At 42.1% G+C, this 21,772-nt stretch overlaps 1 protein-coding gene across 8 annotated transcripts in view; it reads right to left on the bottom strand.

Moving 5' to 3' along the window:
* PLEKHA5 (pleckstrin homology domain containing A5) overlaps window positions 1-21,380 on the bottom strand; it is a 261,652-nt gene extending 240,272 nt beyond the window's left edge. For 2 of the 8 annotated variants that reach the window (XM_055571373.1, XM_055571319.1), the window contains exons 1-3: window positions 21,090-21,376; window positions 20,854-20,933; window positions 18,511-18,568 (exon numbers count right to left, since the gene is read on the bottom strand). In XM_055571373.1, the coding sequence (XP_055427348.1) occupies window positions 18,511-18,568; window positions 20,854-20,933; window positions 21,090-21,181 (230 nt within the window). In that variant the 5' untranslated portion in view covers window positions 21,182-21,376. The other 6 variants (XM_055571344.1, XM_055571355.1, XM_055571328.1 and 3 more) reach the window with 5 other exon arrangements.
* Window positions 21,381-21,772: the final 392 nt, after the last annotated feature.

Below are 21,772 nucleotides of genomic sequence, written 5' to 3'. Positions count from 1 at the left end.
AAGCAGAGACATTACTTTGCCAACAAAGGTCCAGCTACTCAAGGCTATGGTTTTTCCAGTGGTCATGTATGGATGTGAGAGTGTGACTATAAAGAAAGCTGAGCGCTGAAGAATTGATGCTTTTGAACTGTGGTGTTGGAAAAGACTCCTGAGAGTCCCTTGGACTGAAAGGAGATCCAACCAGTCCATCCTAAAGGAGATCAGTCCTGGGTGTTCATTGGAAGGACTGATGTTGAAGATGAAACTCCAACACTTTGGCCACCTGATGCGAAGAGCTGACTCATTTGAAAAGACCCTGATGCTGGGAAAGATTGAGGGCAGGGGGAGAAGGGGATGACAGAGGATGAGATGGTTGGATGGCATCACTGACTCAATGGACATGGGTTTGGCTGGACTCTGGGAGTTGGTGATGGACAGGGAGGCCTGGTGTGTTTTGATTCATGGGGTCGCAAAGAGTCAGACACAACTGAACGACTGAACTGACTGACTGAAGACAGAGGAGTTCATCTACTTGAGAGCTTTCTTAAATACACTGAACCTATAATATCTTCTCCACCACCCACAATAGAAGCACTAGGGCTCATTCTGAACCTTAAAATGACTTAGCCTCAATATGACCATCAAACCAACTGAACACATCATGAAAGGAGAAAAAAAAGAACCCTGCTCTAAAGGCATCAGCAACTAACTGATTCAATAAAAAGACTTGTACACACATGTCCAGTTAATTCTCTACCTAACAGAAGTACACAATCAACTGTGTGAACAGGATCAAGTAGAATCCCCTATCTCAGGCAGAGGAAGCATAAACCTCAAATGGGCTCAGTAAATTTGGGGGCACATGCGCTACACAACAGCTTACAAAAAGGTTCCAATTCTCCACTTCTCCCTTTATGTACAACCTTTGCAATGTGGTTTTCCAAGTTTTCTCAAAAGATGGAATCTCTCTCTCCACATCCTGAACTGGAGCTGGCTGTGAGACTTTCTTTGGCCAATGCAAAGAAGTGCATGAAGTGATGCTGCCCTAATTCTGAGCCCAGACCTCGAGAGACCTGGAGCACTTCGGCACACTTGCTTGCACACCTGCCTTCCACACAAGAGCAGGCTTGGGGAAGCCTACTGGGGATGTGGAAGAGGGCCCAGTCATTTCTACCATCGCAGAAAAGAGCATCCCAGACCAGCCAAGATCAGCAGAGCCTCCTGCTTGACCCACATCTGATCTCAGACAAGAGTAAAAGCAACAGGACATTTAAAATGGAAAACCAACAAGATCCTAGTGAACAGCACAAGGAACTCTGCTAAATGTGACAGCCTGGATGGGAGGAAGTTTGGGGGAATGATGCTAAAGCTGAAACTCCAGTACTTTGGCCACCTCATGCGAAGAGTTGACTCATTGGAAAAGACTCTGATGCTGGGAGGGATTGGGGGCAGGAGGAGAAGGGGACGACAGAGGATGAGATGGCTGGATGGCATCACTGACTCGATGGACATGAGTATGGGTAAACTCCAGGAGTTGGTGATGGACAGGGAGGCCTGGCGTGCTGCGATTCACGGGGTCGCAAAGAGTTGGACACGGCTGAGCGACTGAACTGAACTGATAGGTATTGCTGAGTCCCTTTGCTGTCCACCTGCAACTATCATAACATTGTTAATTGACTATACTCCAATATAAACTAAGAAGTTTAAAACAGAGAGAATAAATGCAACAGACACTAGAGGAACTGACTAGCCAGCCCTGTGTTCAGCAATATACAGTGACTATTTCAAGCCTTTGAGTTTGGAGATGGCTTCTTATACAACACTAACTAACGCAGCAAGATTAATCATATCTATTCAACTTGAATCATCTATTACATTTCTGCTTCAATGTGTTTGAGGAATTGAAGCCCAAAATTGTAAAATATTTTCATCCCAGGGTCTTCTGCAAGGAGGCTTTAATACCATACTAGGAAGGCACTGTTATGTATGGAAAAGATGTAGAACCCCATCAAAGGAGTTTATTTCTCCTACCAATAATACTGCCTATTTTCAACTCAGTTTCCTCTGCAGCTCCAATGGGAAAGAACAGCAGCTGGACTGAGACTCATTCACATAAGAATAACGGGGGTGGGGGTGGGGGCTTGACATGCCTTTGTAAAAATCTGGATTTTAGGTAAATGTTCAAAATGGACCTGTGATTTCTCTGTATCAGAAAAAAAAAAGTCCTTTTATCATTCTTTTCTGAGATACAGAATTTCCTCAGCATGAACTATTTCTGAGAAACACAGCTATTCTTCCAAGTTCGCAAATAATTTCTTTTTCGCACAGTCTTCTACCTCCTCCGAGAGTCTTAAATAAGTTTTTGAAAGTAGATATAATAAGGAAGCACGCCACCTCCCCTTCCCACTCATCTGGGTAAGCATAAAAGGTTTAGTGACTCTAACTGGACTCGGCCCGTCCAGCTTTCTACCCTGTGGGGCTGTTCTGAGAATCAAAGGAGAGGGAAGGCAAGGAGGGTATTCAGAAGGAATGTGACCTCGTCTGGCCCACTGCCCACAGCTCCAGTCCCAGCCTACCCAGGCCACTACTGGTCACAGGCCAGCCTGGCCAGCCAGCAGCTCAGGCCTGTGAGCGCCTGTTTTCCAATACTGTTGCAGGGCCTGACTGTTAATACTTGTGAAATATTTCAAACCTCTATATTTAAACTTCTACAGCAATCCCAATTTTTCCTATTCCTTTTCATTAATGATCTGGGGTTCAGTTCATTTCTCCTCCCTTCATCTACCACCTTCTTCAGATGATAATAATTTATTCTACAGATAATACATTCATTAAAAAAATTATGAGACACATTTTTAAAACACAGCATTATCCATGTTCAAACTGCCTTTTCATCATCACTCCTGGGTACACTGTATCCTATACCACCTCCCGCATAATTCAGTTCACTCCACCTATGTGAACAGGCCCTTATGTTACAATGCCTTGAGTTCTTCTCTACCCTGGAGAATATATTCATTCTAGGTCCTGCCTTTTACCTGCAGCCTGGACAAAAGCTACTTTACTCTTTCAAGAAAGTCTTCCTTAGCGCCACTGGGTACTTCACAAATAAGCTGATTTCTAATTCTTAAATCACAGAGCTTTCTTAAATAAAAACCATTTTAAAAACCAAAAATATATATGTTATCTGATCTGATACCATCAACAACAAAACTTACTGACTAGCCTGTGTGACAGTTTCTACCTACAAGAAACTTAGAATCTATACAAGTTGAAGACTTAAAATGATATTTCTGGGGATTTCCCTGGCAGTCCAGAGGTTAAGACTGTGTTTCCAATGCGGTAGGCAGGATTTGGATCCTCCATGCCGCCAAAAAGATTACTTTTAAAAAAAAATATTTCTGAACCATTATTAGTAAGCCAGGATTTTCAACTGTTTAGCATAAATGATCTGGAAGTGTGCATATACAAAATGTTATGGCCTTGCAAAACAAATACCCATGTATTTCATATGTACACCACGGTTTACAGTTTTTCCAAGTTTGTTTACATATTCACTCACATCATAAGCCTATAAAGAAGACAAGACAAGAATTACCCTCTCCAAGAAACTGGTTCTTAGTGGGAATAAGCAATTTTCTCCAAGCTGTGTAGTTAACAGAGGTAACAGAGCCAAGGTCTGACCCTTGGCTACTTTCCACTTCACCAGAACACTCAGCGGCCAGATGCTTACAGATTTGCACACTGTGGTCACAGGACAAAAAGCATCTCCTCCTGGCCAACTTAATAGGCCTATAATAGGCCTACATCATGTATCATGGAGAACTCCTAAATTCCTAGGTGAATGCACACTGGACTCTCTCCATTGAGCTGTTGACATGTTAGCACCCCTATTTACACTTATTTTTAAGACACAATAAAGTAAGGAAAAAATAAGCTTTACTAAGTTGTAAGACATAGACTGATGACAATACATGTATATAATCTGTAAATCAATAGACATATAATGAGAGAATACAACCAATTTTTTTTTTACTTACCAGGGTGCACAACAAAACTATTTTGGAGAGCTCTATTAAGCTAGCTGGCTCTGACATCAAAAATACAAATAATATAAATGACATAAATCATTTAGAAAAATATCAAGAGAAGAACAGAGAAAATATATGGAAGAAGCAATCGGTAGAAGAGACTCAAACAGGAAACAAACAGAGGGAAAGACGACAAGCGTGGCCAAAACCAAGAACATGCAAATTCAAACAAGATATCACTTTTGTCCATTAGATTCCCTCAAAACTTGAGTCTTGTAACTCCAACTACTGGCAAGGATACAGGAGATAATAATCTTACATACTACATGATGCAAGGATAAAATGGTGAAGAGTTTTTGGAAGTTGGCCTAACCACAAAGAGTAAAGCCATAAACCAATCTGAATGTGACTGTCGAAGGGCTCCAATAGTTGGTCCAACTCCAGTTGCAAAAGGAATTTAGGGAGTGATGCACTGTTATCAATTGGGGCTTTCAGATTCATTATGCAACTTTGCACAATGTGTCACTTTCTACCACTTTCTTATTTTTCCATGTAACTCCATGAACTTAATGAAAAATACTGCTTCTCATTTATCTTATAAATACACATTTCAATATTTTCAGATACCATTTATGGCATTTACCAGGGTTTTACCATATTTATCAAAAGCTAAAATATATATACAATCTAACTCAGCAATTTCCATATCTATTTTATAAAAACATTTGCATATGACCATAAAGTTTATGTATAAATAAGTTCACAACAACAATTTTAGAAACTGAGGGGGGAAAAAATGGAAAAACACTAATGTCCACACAATTAGGGGTGGGTACAGCTAAATAGTTAATGAATCTTTTGTAGCTACTGAAAGAATGGTGTTGACTTCTACTAATATGAAGAGATCTAAGATATTAAATAAAAAGGAAAAGTCAAAGAATCATACACATAGGACAAGTTCATCTTGGTAAAAATAAATAAATGAATATATGCTTGGATAGGTATGCAAAGAAAGGGGAGTAAGACAAACACCAAACTACCAATACACGGAACCTCCTCTGGGAGGTCGAGTATGGGGTGAGAGGGATTCTACACTACTGTATCAAAAGCAACAGTACCATTTTCCTATAAGTCTCCCTGGGAATGCACAGGTTATAGTGCCTACTCTTAAATATTGCCACTAATAATACCAGTTAAATCATATAAGTTAATCCAAAGGTCAAGTTCACAAGTCAGTCAAGCACTTAAAACCACACACTCACAATGCAAATACATATATATGTGAGATTATCTGTCCATCTAGCCATCCACCCACCAACACATATGACCTCTGACACCACTGTGATCACTAATATGGGTACTTGTTCCTCATCGATGAACTCTGCTACAGCTTTTTCACTCAGCAATGGGGAAGAGCAGTCCTGGTGTAAAATATAGATATTTTGCAAATTAATCTAGCACAAGATACCAATAATTGACATCTTATACTCCAGTTGTATTAATTGTGTGAACCCAGGATGAACAAATGCTTAAGACTCAAGTGCGCCCATGTTTTAAAAATATTTGGGCCTACATGCAAGCTCTTGAATTGCTTTTCATTTTGAGGTTTATAATTTTATCATATAAATTTGTAGATATTAAATTAAAGATGGTAAATACAACTCTGTACCGACATCCTCACCTAAGCACTTGCAAACATCAACTTGTCACAATATACTTTCCTACTGATCCTCCAAATTCTTCTGAATACAGTGCTCCAAAGCACTAATGCTAATCAATTAGAATTGCTACGCTACTCGAAAATTATTTACTATCTCTGGTAGTCCATTACCTCAATAGTCTTCAATGAACCACATCTCCTTGTATTCAGAGGCTTGTATAGTTCTCTCCCACTTCTGAGTTTGGCCTAGGTTATGTGATTTGCTCTGATCAACAGGACACGAGCAGGCATAAAACAATCATAGGTTTTATTACATAAATGCTTAACCCAGGGGCTTGTCTTCTTGGAATATTCCCTCTTAGAAGCCCAGCTGTCTTGTTATCAAGCAACTCTAGATAGACCACTAAGGCATGAGAGGCCATGAAAAGACATTGGGAAATTCCGGCCACCATCAAGTTCCAGCTGAATGTATCTGTATGAGTAACCTCAATTACAGCACAGGAAACAGAAGAACAGCCTCGCTGAGCCCAGTCAACCCAAAGAAAGGTGAGAAATTATAAACCATTGCTGTTTTTAGCTACTAAGTTTTAGGATAGTCAGTTATGTAACAACAGATAACTGGAAGACTAATTCTTGTTCCAAACTATCAGAATTGCTAATAACAACCCACACAGATTCTCCATCAAATTCTTCAAGAAATACCTTCAAATTTCACCTATCCAATCAGAGTATTTATTGTAGATCTGGAGTATTTATTGTAGATCTGGAGATTTTAAACATTCTCATGTACAAGGGGAGAACATAACTTTGTACAAATCTCCTAGAGGGCAATTGGGCAAAATGTTAAGTAATGAACCTTTTAAAAAGCTCATGAGTGAGTGAAGTGAAAGGCACTCAATCATGTCCAACTCTTTGGGATCCCATGGACTATACAGTCCATGGAATTCTCCAGGCCAGAATACTGAAGTGGGTAGCCTTTTCCTTTTCCAGGGATCAAACCCAGGTCTCCTGCATTGCAGGCAGATCTTTACCAGCTGAGCCACAAGGGAAGCCCAAGAACACTGGAGTGGGTAGCCTATCCCTTCTCCAGCAGATCTTCCCGACCCAGGAATCGAACCGGGGTCTGCTGCATTGTAGGTGGATTCTTTACCAACTGAGATACCAGGGAAGCCCTAAAAGGCTCATACCCTATCCCAATAATTCCAAGTCTAGGAAACAAACATGCATATAAGAGTATTACATAGGATTTTTCTCACAGCAAAAAGTTGGAAACAGCTGTTTAGTTGCTAAGTCGTGTCCGACTCTTTTGAGAACCCAAGGACTGTAGCCCTCCAGGCTCCTCTGTCCATGGGATTCTCCAGGCAAGAATACTGGAGTGGGTTGCCATTTCCTTCTCCAGGGGATCTTCCCAACCCAGGAATCGAACCTGCATCTCCTGCACTGGCAGGCAGATTCTTTACCAATGAGCCACCAAGGAAGCCTCACAGCCATCTAAAAATAGGATGATTAAACTATTATATATTCATAAGACAGACTCTCCAATTAATAAAAAAATCTTCCAATGAATAAATATATAATAACACGAGGACACACAATATAACTTTAATGAAAACAGCATTCAACACAGTATTAGCAATAAGACCCAAATCTTTAAAAATATTTATGCATATATACTGAAATATTAATAGAAATTCTCTCTGCATAATGGGACTGGGTGATTTTTATTTTCTCTTTTATACTCTTCAGTTTTTTTCCAAATGTTCTATAATAAAAATACATTACTTCTATAATCAGAAAGAAACACTTAACATTATAAAACAGGTTGGAAAAAAGCACACACACTTAAGATGGATTTGGAATCATTCTCTGACATTTCTTTACTAAATTTTTTTAAATGCCATCATTATTAGATGCATCTATATTCCGTGGTAGAACAGATTTTTCAAAGTAAATGTAGTACCACAGATGAATTTTCAAGAGAAAAAAACTGACACTAGGTTTAACATGTTACTTTCCTTGAACCATTGCGCTGTACTATAGAAAATGAACAAGGAGTAATTCCTTGTTTTTTCTGAAGACTGGGCCATACTGTCCCATTTTACTGAGTTTTAAGTTTTAGGTTGAACAACTTTACTGTAAACATTTAATAAAATGGGTATTATATGCACTTTTAATCAAATTCAGCAAAAGCCGATGGAATTAACTCAATATGAAGACTAAAGCAATTTTTCATCTCAGAGGCAGATTCTCTTTTGAGGACCATATCTATCCCAAATAAATAACATGTGTAAAGAATCTTAGTCACTTGTAAGGGAAGAGGGAAAGAATGTGTAGAACATCCATGGGATGTATGCAGTAAGCAAGTCTGGGTAGCATCACTCAAGCACTGACACTGTGTGGGAATTATGAGTGGCCAGTGATTTCAGAAGAACAGAGGGAATCCCTGGTGCGCTCCAGCAGGGTGGGGTTTTCACCACAGTGAGACTGTACTGCCACCTGTACTAAATCCAAGTTGGTTTCCTCAGTCCCCCTTCCTCAAGGCAGCCAGGACAGGATTGGTTTCTATGGCTTCATCCTCAGAATTTAACACTTGCTCTCCATTCTCCCAGGTCCAGGCCTGAACTACCCTGTGTGTATCTTCAGCTACTCCCTCTTCAACGGAAGGCAGAAAGCGGCCTTGCAATCACTGATATGATCACTTCTTAGAAGACTGCAGGTGCTCAAGTTCATGGCCTTCCTGGCCTTTAGCACCGTGCCGTGTATACCAGGGAGGAGCAGTAGTCTCTGATCACACAGACTTTCACACCCAGACTTCCTGCGTGAACCTGGCCTTCCTCTCTTATCGCACGGGTCCTCAGAAGGCTGGCTGATAGTATTATAATCTCAGCTTCAGCTAAGGACAGAAAATGACTGAAGACCAGAGGACCAGTCTTCACTCTAGCGGTGGGCACGGGATACAAGACAGTCAAAGTCCCTAAGATTTTTTATTGGGGAACAGAGAAGAAACCTTATCTTTTGATTTAAGCAGCTAAAAGAATGTAATCTGGGGCTGTGAGCAGCCATTTTCCCGGTTAAGTGGAGAAAAGCTTTCTCAAGTGGAAAAAGGTGGGTAAGAAAGGGCCTTGAAGGATTCATTTGTGTCACTCCTTGAATTAACGTGCGAGAAGAGCTGGCTTTCGCTTATAATAGTTGGCTTTGGGTCACTGACATTTGCAACAGTATGAATCCTAACTAGATGACAAATGAGAAGCAGGAAAATGTCCTGGGATGTTCAGATTTCCTTTTCCTACCATCTGTAATAGGTCTTCATTTCAAACATCTCACTGGCTATTATGTGTCGGATGCTGGAAACATGATTATGACACAGTCTCTGCCTCTGAAGAGTTAACAGTCTAGAGAAGCAGTCCCCAGGCTTTTTGGTACCAGACACAGGTTTTGCGGAAGACAGTTTTTCCACAGACTGGGACAGGGGGTATGGTTTAGGGATAAGTCGAGCTCAGGTTGGGTTCATGCTCCTGCAAGAATCTAATGCCACCATGGACAGGCAATGGAGCTCGGGTAGTAATGCAAGCAATGGGGAGCACCTGTAAATACAGAGGAAGCTTCGCTGGTTGGCCTGCCTCTCACCTCCTGCTGTGCAGCCCTAACAGGGGACCCCTGGTCTAGAGGGATTCTCTTAGTGTTTCTGAAATTACTGGCCACTTCAAAGAATAATTCCCAAGTAGCCAGGAGGCTATTTCTAAGAAACCAAAGACTTTTCCAAGTGACTCTGACACGTCGGTGACCTGAACCTCATGCGGCCCACCTTCTACTTCTCTCAGGCCTTTCTAGGATCCACTGAGTTCAGTGGTCTGTAAGCAGACTCTATCTGCTTTACTCATACTCCTCCTGACAGTAGACAGACTTCAGTATTTCCTCTATTCTCCAAATCACAGTAGGCTGACCCATCAACATGTCTAAGTGGAAACAGCATGGTCACTGCCAAGGTCGGTCTCCCAACAAGCCTCACAGGTCCCCACATTATCTTGGCTTCATCCTGGTTCTGGCCACTCAGCTGGGCTTCTGAGCAGATCCTATCTGTATCTTGGGAGGAGAATCACATAAGCCACACTTGAGAAACAACTGATTTCCTAATTCATCCTGGGACAGACTGTCACATAATGAGAATATTTAAATTTCACAAAGAGCCACATTATAAGGCTTTTGAATAGCATGGAATTAAGATCACTGTCATCATCAAAACTCATCAAGAAATATTTATTGAGGAAGTATTATGAGAAAGGTTTGAGCTGAGGGACAGAAAATACAGCTATAAACAAGCTATTTTTCCTGAAGGCTACCTAGCATGAGTGTATATAGGCAAACAGGTATTAACCAAGCATTGGCTTGATTTTAAAATGTGGTTTTTCAATATACTATTTCTGAAATAAGGATAAAAGGGTTTATTTAATATGGTTATATCTCTCTGTCCCCCCTAAAAAGCTGTTTTTATTATTAAATCAGTGGAACTGATGACTACTGGGAGCTTAAAAGAAATATGGTGGTTATAGGATTAAGTATTTCATCATAATTCTGTTAAGTGTTAAAAAGAAATATAAGGAGAGAATCTGATGAGGGCAGAACTTATGCTGGAGGGGCTCCACTAAGTCCCCCCAAAGTCTCATCTAACACAACAGTCAGACTGACCCTTTCAAAGGGTGAAATCAGACCACACTTTTCTTCTGCTCAGACCTGAGACAGCTCCACATCACCCTGTGTTAACAGCCAATTATACCAACCAATGAGGCCCCACACAGCCTTGCCTGTCCTTCTCTGATTGTACTGTTTTTTTCTCCCACACCCATTCCTCTACACTCTTCTCCTGATCCTCCACATCTAGCTCTAATTTTTTTTTCTTATAGCACTTATATATGTGTACATACCATAAAACTTATTTACCAATGTTATATTTTCTTTGTCTGATATTCCCTCCCCCACCATGCCACCCCCACGAAGAGTAGAGTTTGGTGGGTATATTTTGCTTAATGATGTATCCTATTCACTAAAGCATGTAATTATGAGTTCAAAATGTACTGAAGAGAATTGGAAGAAAAAAATGTGTTGGTGAATGACTAGGTAACTGGAAGACTGTGCCACTGAGACTGAAATAATAGTTAAAATCATAATCATAGTCAGCTTAGCCTTGCTCTCTAGTAGATAGTAGAGGGTAACTTCTGTTGCAGTGTTTCTCCTTTTTTCTAAAATTACACATCACATCAACGCCACCCCAAGTCTTGCATTGGCTACAACAACACTGTCACTCAGGTTACAGTCCAGTCTCAAGCCCAGATGCTATTAATTCTTCATTTGTCAGGTGACTTTGTGCTGCTCTGTTCTGATCACTCTGTGGGGTTTCACAGCTGAGCTTCAAGAAGAAGGTTTACTCCTTCCGTTTGTGAGAAAGGCCTCTTCCATACTGGACCAATTCCTCACAATGCATCTGCTCAAAGCATCATGCACACGTCATAGCGTTTATCAGACTGTACATTTGTGATTATGTTACCACTGTCTCTCCCACTAATTTAACTATAAGCTCCATAAGAGCAAGGTCCATGTCTATTTCATTCACAAAACCTCAAGTGCTCAGCACACAGTGCTTGCTAAGCATTTGTTGAATGAGGTATTGGATGAAAGAATAGGACAGTGCTGGCTTGGATCTACATATATTATTTGGAGATAAAGCAGCTGAGACAGCACTTTAAGGGGTAGAGGGTATGTTTCTTATTCATGAGGGGAAATAGAAAATAATGTTGGGAGTCCTTTGGAAAGGCCAGATTTTAGCCACCTAAAATGTGATGTCCTTTTTGAGGTAAGCAGCTCAAAAAGCAAACCATCATTAACACCTCTACCTAGAGCTCCCCTCAACCACCAACCCCCTTATTCTGGTCAAGGGCCCCAGTCATTCTTGTAGCCACTCAGACACAAAGGCCTCTAAGTAACTTTTGACCCCTCTTTCTCTGACAACCTCCCAGCTCACCAAGACTCCCAAGGCCTGTCAACTCCTCCTTAATAACTTTGATCAATAGCCTCCTTCCTTTCCATTCCCACTGCTACCAACTTGCTTCCAGCACTAACTCCCTCCCAGATTACAGCCACAGACCCAGAAAGGGACTCCTCCATTCCACGTTTTGCCCCTCTCTAAGCCATGCTGCCTGCATTAGAATCTCTCTTAATACCTTCACCTTACGCTACTAACGCTATTACACTATGAACCAAAAAAAAAAAACAAAAACAAACAAAAAAAAACCTATCTGCAGTGGCTTGCCTAGAAATGAAAATCTCAGCCTTACAGTCAAAGACCAGACACAATATAGCTGCAAACAGAATTCCTAGTCTGACTTCCCATTATCCTAGCATTTTTTCTAATCACCTACCAGCTGGGCAGTTTTCACTATTCATCACTATTTAACCCCTCAAAACCTACTGACCAGTATTTTTTTAATAGAATCTCAGAATTTGGTCATTTCTTTACATCCACTAGAGAGTGCTAGTGCTGGGCACTATTCTAGGTATTTGGTATACATGTGAATTCCAGCCATGCCCTGAAGGCCTAACTCACTCCTGCCTCTTCCTTCAAGCCCTTCCCCTTCAACCTGGCCCTATGTTTCTTCTTTCTCTGACTTCTTAGGATGCCATTTGAGTGACAACCAGCATCACTTTTATATGAACTCCAATTTGCTCATACATAGCTATACATGTCACTTTTCACCATTTAACCCCAGCTTATACATATCTTTATAGAAAGGTGAAAAGGTCCCAGGAGAGAGTATTTGCCCACAAGCTCTGAGAAACCCCTTGTCTTTGTAGGACAGATAGAGATACCTAAACAGGGATGTTTACATCCCACCAGTTTCTGTGGCCTCCGATTCCTTGACTCTTCCAACCAATTCTTTCCCTATTCCCCTTTCCTTCCTCCTTCCAAAACTACACCAGCTTTGACAATCAGAAATACAAACCAAGAAAGAGGTCCATCCACATAAGGGGGAAATCACTTGAGAAATCCAGAAGGGGCTCTCTAAATGCAGTCACTTGCACTGTGGGGACTCCTCTGGTCCTACCCCAACTAACTCCTCTGGAGGCTGGAGGCCAGCAGTATCAGCACAGACACCACTTACCAGGGGCTCACCAGATGCTGGCATTACGCTATAGGCAGGCACTGCAAGAAGACACTGAGCAGGCCTGGTCCTGAGCAATGGTCCTGGGACCAAAAAGGACCATGAGATTCCATGATAAAATTCACTCTATTTGAAGTCCTGTTATTCCACCCTCGAAACCCTAAATACACTTTATCACTGAAACATTTATGGAAAAATTTCCTAATCTGTCACAAAACACTCTGCTTTTCCTTTATGCGGATGCCATTTTAAAATCACATGTTTGCTCCATTTTTTTTAAAACAACCCGACTGCACTGGCCCTTCATGGCTGTGCAGGCTTTCTCTAGTTGTGGTGAGTAGGAGGTACTCTCTAGTTGCTGTGTGCGGGTTTCTCAGTGCAGTGGCTTCTCCTGTTGGGGAGCACAGGCTCTAGGTGCACAGGCTTAGCTGCCCCAAGGCATGTCAAATCTTCCCAGACCAGAGATCGAACCTGCATGTGTCCTTTCATTGACAGAAGGGTTCTTAACCACTGGACCACCAGGGAAATCTCATTTTTTGTTTCCATGTCTCTTTTTCCTACTAAGACTGTATGCTCCAGGAAAGCCTCAGCTGAGTCACCAAATACCTAGAATAGTGCCCAACACCAGCACTCTCGAGTGGATGTAAAGAAATGACCAAATTCCAAGATTCTATTAAAAAAATACTGGTCAATAGGTTCTGAGGGGTTAAACAAGCTTTCATGTGCCTACTAACCTACCTACTAACCTAGGGGGCTTCCCAGGTGGCTCAGTGGAATCTGCCTGTCCACATAGGAGATGCAGGTTCGATCCCTGAGTCAGGAAGATCCCCTGGAGGAGGAAATGGCAACCCACTCCAGTATTCTTGCCTGGAAAATCCCATGGGCAAAGGAGACTGGTGCGCTATGGTCTACAGAATCGCAAAGAGTTGGACATAACTGAGCGAGTGAGCACACACATACTAACCTATCCACTGTACTTGTTTCTTTGAAATGATCTCTATTTCCAAGCAACCTATTTATGGAGGGACACATACCATAGGATCTGTTTATACTGCTCTGTATTTTTAGGTCTAGAATAGACTTAGCCCAGAGACCTTAATTTGAATGATAGTGACTAATATTGAAGCTATAAGACCTACAACAGGCCTTTAACCTCTTTAAGCTTCAGTTTCATCATGAAAAAGGGCGCAAGGGGAAGAGGGGAGGGGAAGGTAAAAAAAGGCTACTTTGAGTATTAAATTCATCGAATGCTGTGTTGAAGTGCCTCACACTAGGAGTCCGGGGGCCACACACCATCTCCCTTTAATACTCCACATGCTTTTCTCTACACCACAGTTGAAGGTTGAAACCACAGTTCATTGTTATGCTGTACCTAACGAATGAGCATAAAGTGCTTCATACACAGAAGGATTACTCATTCCAAATACTGTTAGGGATATGGAGAAGATGTACAATGTCCATGAATTGTCCTGAAACATGATGTTGTTACACCCAATTCTAATATTATAGTACAACCATACCAAACAATTTTAAATATCAAATGCATTGCAATATATTCTCACATTCTCACAGCAGCTATGTTCCCTGTCTTCACTCATAGTTTCAGTTGTGATACTCTATGAAGAAACATTTTCTTCTCACTTGCAACTTTAAATGGTTATTTCATACTAGAATTCCCTCACTGCAGATTAGTTTGAAAGTCTAAGCATATATTAGATCCAACTATAGCAGATACTGAAATGAAACTTCATTAGTCAAAAAAAAGAAAAATCAAACACTGCTCTATTTGCATATCTAAGTTCGATTTTCAGAACTTTAAATTTAAAACTAAGGGGAAAAGCAATATGAAAATATAACCTCACAACATTTACATACTACTTTATGACCCTGCAAAGACATTTTTTGATCCCCAAACCTGTCACATAAGACAATGACCTCTAGATAATTAGAACAAAGTTGCTCACTATTCAGAGCGTATTGTTTTAAGATTTACTTAGCACTTTAAATTAACCATCTTAAAGCTTTGAAGCACAAAGTAATAGTCAATGACACATACATTTTAAGCTACCATGACCTGTCATTACAGAGTCATTAAGTAATATTTTCAAGGAGTAAGCAGAAAGCTTTATAACCTTCAAATATATGACTATCTTCTGCACTTTGAGCTGAGTTATTTGAATATTTAAAGCTATACTTCATAAATTATAAAAATCAACGGCAACTTTCAGCATTCTTCCCCAAAAACAAAAAGCATGAATTAATTGTTAAAAAGCAATATGGAAACAATCATCAAATTCAGACTCTGTGTATATGTATTTACACACACACACAATAAAATAATTTAGAGGCTGGGTAGCTTAAGGCAAACTTTCTTCATTAAAAAAATAAACCTAAATATTTATTGTTACAATAAAGAATTAATTTTCAAATTTTAACATTTTTCTGGCCAAAGTGACTTAAAGTAAAATACCTTCTCTTTATATTCTGTGTCCTAACTGTAAACATTCATGAAAGAACCAATTTCAAAAACTGTATAAAGTAAACTGATCATCCAGCTCAAATCTATACAACTCTTAACTGTGATCCGCCCCTCTGTTGACATTAGTGAACGCTGTCAACTGTACGCTCACAACTCTCCCACTGTGGCAACAGAAAGAGACCCAGAGCTTTGGCTCTACTTAGACTTATCTGAGGTTATCTACACACAGCTTAAAGACACAGATTAAATAGTTAAGCAGGATCTGAAAGCTAAGTAACTTTCCACATTTCCCATACTATCTCTTCTTTGGCACTCTGAGTGCATTATTCTGTAGAATATTGTAAATTCCCAGAACCATATAAAATTCAAAGAAATTTGAAAGTTGGCTGGAACAGAGAAGTTGCCTTTTGCAGCCCGCCTAATTTAAAGATGTGAAGACTGAGCTCCACTGTCTTACGGGGTCAAGGCCACAGTCCTGCCTTCCTTCTGCTCTTCTTACTGCCCACAGGAATGCGGGTGTTGACACTAAAATATCGATACAATCCAAAGACAAGTTCTTCTTGGCCATTTGCCGTTTTGAACCACCACCACCATTTGTTCTGAAGAGAATTGGAGAGTTAAATGTACTCCACGTGGGAACTAAAGTAGAAACAACTCCAGTTCTTGGTCTCCCTTCTTGTTCTGGGAGCCTCCCAGGAACACAGGATTAGGAATAACAAGATGATCAATGGGTCTTTTATCTGCCTTTCATCTTCTCTGTCCCATGTGAACAAAACCCACCCACCCTGCTCACTCCATCACCTCTTTTTATTATAATCTGGTCAATAACCTTCTTTCTTCATCTAACATAGAACCCACAGTGAAAAATATATCCACCAACAGCCATCACTTTCCTACGGCAAACTCCTATCCTTTCTCCTACTCTGAACATTCTAAATATAGTTCACATCCCGGCTGTTTCTCATCTTGCTGTCTTTGCAGACTCCTAAGTTCCAAAGGCATGTTTCTGCTGTTTTATTATGTGGTGTGACAAGGAAAAGAGTTCTTCTGACAACAACCACGATTAAAACGAGATTCAGACATGGTAACATATGTGAGAGTGCTCTGCAAACTGTGAAATTTCAGATACAAGCAGTGCCCCTAGTACACTACAATAATCAAGCACCCCTAGTTGCTCATAACAACACAAGAAGGTAAAAGGTTTTGAGGAAATGACAGCCCACACTAGAGATTTAACTGATCTTAAAAGAAATTAGTCTTCTGATACAACCCAGAAAGGAAAACAGTAGCACCTAATGTTCAGCAAATCATGTATTTCTCAATGGTTGTTTTAAACTTCTACTTAAAAGAAGTTTAGAGGTTTAATGAATGCATATTTCTAAAACGTGCTCAACTTTAGAACAAATTACCTTCATAAAGTAAATTCTTTATTGCTACCTTTGGACACAACGATTGGCTGTCTCCCAATACCACATGATGAAAACCCGCTAGCTTAAAAATGCACGTAGAATTAAAGTCAAATTATTACAGCTTTCTGAATGCCGTCCTTAAGTGCCTGAGAAACTTAGGCATGACACAAATAAGATTCTAATTTGTTTAAGTCAACATAAAAGAAACTCTAATCAAAAGGGCTAGTGAAACAAAAGAAAACTCGGTCTTTTCTAACAGCTTAGTTCTAAATTAAAACATACATATTCGGCCTGCACAGAGTAACATTTTGCACTGCCAAATAAACATTCATCTAAGGATGTACACATTCACCAAAATTTAAATAATATTGAGAACTACAGTGTTACTCCTATTCTGTAAGATCAGCAAGGCTTAATGTACAGCAGTTAAAATTATACTGGATACAAATAAACGAACTCCATGCAAAAAAAGCTGTCTTCGGAAATATCAATACTTTGTCCAAAAAAAAAAAGAAGAATCCCTTTCATGACAATACAAACTCACTTTAATTCAGGATGAAAAAGAACTCTAAAGAAAACAGTTGGTGACTCTGCACTTTACTCATGCCTTTGTTTTTTAGGCCATCTAATGATGCACAGCACAATCTCCAAATAAAAGATGCAAATCAAACATATCCAGGGAAGGACCACATCATGAAACCGTACTCCATTCCTGTATCTTCATTCTGCTTTCTCCATTTCTACATCCAAAACAAGCAAGCAGAGCTAGTATCTGTATGTTTCCCTTAATACTTTATAAAAAATCATTCTAAAAAAAATGTTTAAGCCATGTAGATAATTATAATTTCGTGAGGTATGGCATCATCTTTAAAATGGCACTCAGTAAAGTGCCTTATTGGGCTGGATGAAGCAGAGGTACCTTAAGCTAGGCATCTGTTATTATTAATAAGCCAATGACATCTCAACCAAATCTCATAGTTAAGCATTCTCCTTCAAGCCTCGGTTCCTTAAAATGAAACAAAAATTTTTAAAACAAGCTCTTAAGTAAACAGTTTCTAATTTAAAATGAAGATAAAACCACCTTTATGTTCCCCTGAGGGATAAAAAAAAAATCTTCCTACATAATGTTGACCTCAAACTGGTGTATCTGTCTCCAAGCACTGTCAAGTTAACAGCTAAGAGAAATTATTTTAATATTCTACAAAATTAATTTAAAGATTAGGACTGGTCAATTGTCCTTAAGTGCTACTGAAAGCCTTTTATTCAAACACAAATGCCAGTAAAACATTTAGATATGAAACTTTGAAACTTAGCTCTATTTACACAAACTGAGGCAAATTACAAGCAATGCTCCCACAGATGTTTGTGAAATATTCCGTATTTATTTGTTTTTACTTTCAGCCCTGTCACTATCCATCAAACTGTAACCTAGCTTTACATCACTTTCACTACTTATTAATAGCTCTAGTCAAAATACACATGAACAGAATTCACTTAAAAAGAAAAAAGGTAACATGCTAAAGACAAACTACTACAATCACGCAAGAATATAAACAGAAGCCCCAAAAATTTAACGGTGGCCATAAATGATCTAACTGCTAAATCAATGAATGCCCAGGCAAATAACATAAGAAAACTGAGTGTTGTCTTTTACCTCAAATTCCAACACTCATAAAGCATAAAATCAATAAAATACGATAAACCTTAAGAAATCATGATTGTACCTCGACATACAACCAAAGGTTAATCACAACATCTGAATCACCAAGGGAAAAAAATCATAATTAAAAAGACTCACTTTATATAGTATCTTGCACCTTCAAAAGTATATGCTTCTTCCCAGCCAGTGGGCAAATCTAAAAAACATGTATTTCACAATCAGTATTACTTCAACAGAACAGCATAGTAAGTTTCAAACCATTTTTAATTATTTCTTTTCATGATCAGTGATTTTCATTTATTAAGTTTCTAACCCCACCCCTCAAAAAAGCATTAGACTGGTAGTAAAATTCATAGTAGATACAACATCATTTTTGGGAAATGGCAATTCATATGTAATGCCACCAGAAAACTATCAACCACATTAGAGATTATCTGACAGAATTATACACTTTGATCAGAGTGGAGAGGAAAAAAAGCCAAGGGACGTCTTCTAATCCCAAGTAAATTACCCATGAACAGCAGACCAAAATACCCCCCAAAATCAAAGAAAAAGACTGTGCATAAAAGGTAACACCCACTTCTTCCTAAGGATGTTGAGTCTATTTAAGACCACACCTTTCAGCTACATAAGTGAATCCATCCGGGAAGTGTCACTGATGAGAGAGAACTTCCTAAGTATTTAATTAAGGGGAATGAAATCTGACATCACATGCTTTATACATGTGTGTTTCTACAGACCTGGCTTGCAGAGATGTGAAGTTTCAAGTCATAAACCTGGCAAGAATGCTGCTGAATGATGGTAACATTCTGTGCTTGCAAATTACTTACAAACGACCAGTGGCTTGGATTTAATCATGATACCGCTCTGAAATAAAAAACCACTGATGTGTGTGCAAAATCAAAGCAAAATAAACCAAACCAGAAAAAAAAAAAAATCAAGATCATCTCTCAAAAATCAAATTAACCTGAAATCACAGAATAAAATTTTTATGACGTGTGAATGTTATCAAACCTGGAGAGTTAATACGATAAAAATATGTATTTCACATAGCCAAAATAATCATGGACCAATTCCACGACACGATGAGGCTACAAAACCTAAACATCACATTGTCTCTTGTGACACAAACCTGTTACTATCCATAAGGCAAAGAGGCCATTGAAGTTGACTGTATGTATGACAAACACCAAAATGTACATTTCAAAGAGGACACTGAGGAGTTAAGAAATATGACGATGAATTAGTCAGAAATGCCTTAAAAATGGAACCTCATCATGCTTGCTACACCAGCTTTCTCTTTCCTCCTCCACCTTTTTGCAAATTTGGGGATATTAGTCACTGTGCTGAACTCCAGCATGTAATACAGGAGACAGGCTTGTTCAATAACCTGGCAACTTTAAGAGAGAACCTCGGAGTTATAGAGGAAATATCCCGGAAGACTAGCTCTACAGAGCTTTTCTGAAGCCGGCCTCACCTTCCACCCAAACTGTTCTCAAGCCTTTCCAATCACCAGTAACAGAGGCAGGCCAGGAAGAGAACACATGTTACGTTTCAAAGGCAAACAAGTTTCAAGAATGTACACAAAGACTGACAAAAGAAAGCCAGAGCAGCACTGAAGCTCCAATCTGCTCTTCTCCAGCTCAGCTCACAGGCAGCCTTCAAACCAGCTACCCAAGGCACCGAGCTGGTTCCCCGGCGACCCTCTCCAATCGGGGACCCAGGCCCGCACGCGGGACGCCCCTACCCCCACCCCCAGCACGCCCACCGGCTCCGGGCTGCGTGTGCGACCTCGGTGCTGCCGCCGGGGACTTTGAATCGGGCTGGCGGGCAACTGCAGCTGCAAATGCCTCCTCCGGCCCCGGCTGCATGAGGGAAAGAGCCCAGATTTCCCCAGCCGCTCCGGCGCGGGGAACGATCGTAGCACCCCCGAACTCCTCACCTCCTCCATCAGCCACCTTACCCCCAAGTCCCACCTCAGAGGAGGAAGCCACCCGGGAGGTTGTGGATACGTTCTCCCGGCGGACCGGAGGCAGGATCCCGGGGCTGCACGATGGGAGAGGGAAAGGACTTCCTAAAAGGTGGCAAGGGGGCCGGGGGGCGGCAGGAGGACTCAGGAGTGGCCGCGGGGGGAGCAACTCAGGGTCCCAGCTTTCCCGGGAGAGGGGAGTGGGCCACCCTACGAGGGTGGGGGGCGGAAGGTGAGCAGTTTGGGATGGGACAGAGGGCGCCACGGGCTGGCGGCGATCCGAGGCGGAGGATAGGGGCGTCTGGAGACTCGAGGAAGTCCCCCGGCGGCCACCCCCCTCCCCGGTTCCCTCTACCTGCGGCCGCCCCCGCCGGCCTCCGCCCCACCTCGCCGCCTCCCGGGAGACGGCGGCTCGGGGCAGGTAGCGAGGCAGGGAAGCGGGCGACCCGGGCTCTGCCGCCTCCTCCCGGCGGAGCCCAACTCCTCTCGGGCCCGGCCGGGCTCGGCGTTACCTGTGCTCTGCCGCCGGTGCCCGGTGACCACGGCCTCGCCGGTGACGGGGTGCAGCCAGGTGGTGCTCTTCGCCTCCTCGCTGCAGGGGTGGGGAGAGAAGAAGCCGAGACGGGGCGTGAGTGGGGGCGCCGTGGGGAGCCGAGGGGGCCGGAGCGGCACCGACCCGCAGCGCTGTCCCGCGGTCGCCAGCCTCCCGCCCCACTCCGGGCCCCCCACGCCGGCCCCGGTCCTTTACTTGATGAAGAAGACGCGGCCGCCCCTGGTGATCCCGTAAGTCCACGAGCGGGGCAGGGAGCAGATCCACTCCAGGTTCAGATCCGCCGCCATGTCTGATCCCCAGCCGCCGCCGCCGCCTTGTCCTGCTGCCGCCGCGGCTGCCGAGGGAGGAGGGAGCGAGCCAGCGAACGAGCAGAGCGAGCGCGGCCGGAGCGCGCCTCCCCGGCCCGGCGCGCCCCCGCGCGCGCCCTACCCCCTCGGGCGGCGCCCGCCCCGCCGCCCGGGCTGGGTCGGGCCCGCGCCGCCGCCCCTCCGCATCCTCCGCGGCCGCCGGCCGGCCGCCCCGCCGCGCGCTAGGGGGATGGGCGAGCGGCGCCGCGCCCCGCGGCCAGACCCCTCCCTCCCGCGCCTCCCCACCGCCCCCGCCGCCCGAGCGAAGGTTCCGGGATCGATTGGAAAAAAAAAAAAAAAGGCGTCCTGCCCCCCGGGCTTTGCCTAAGGCTTCCCAGCCCCAAGAGCGATTCAAAGAGAGCGTAATCTGAACACCCCTGATTGCTCTCTCTCTAAAACAACAGAAACACAGCATCTGAGCTTTGTTTTATAAGAGCTATTGGTTATCTAAGATTTTTCCCAAAAAAAGAAAAATATATATACATATGTGTGTGTGTGTGTGTGTGTGTGTATATATATCTTGCCTTAAAA

Source organism: Bubalus kerabau, chromosome 1, assembly GCF_029407905.1.
Source record: "Bubalus kerabau isolate K-KA32 ecotype Philippines breed swamp buffalo chromosome 1, PCC_UOA_SB_1v2, whole genome shotgun sequence".
In the NCBI taxonomy this organism is placed as follows: Eukaryota; Metazoa; Chordata; class Mammalia; order Artiodactyla; family Bovidae; genus Bubalus; species Bubalus kerabau.
Note: the sequence above shows the minus strand (reverse complement) of the source record. Positions and strands in the feature narration are given on the sequence as shown.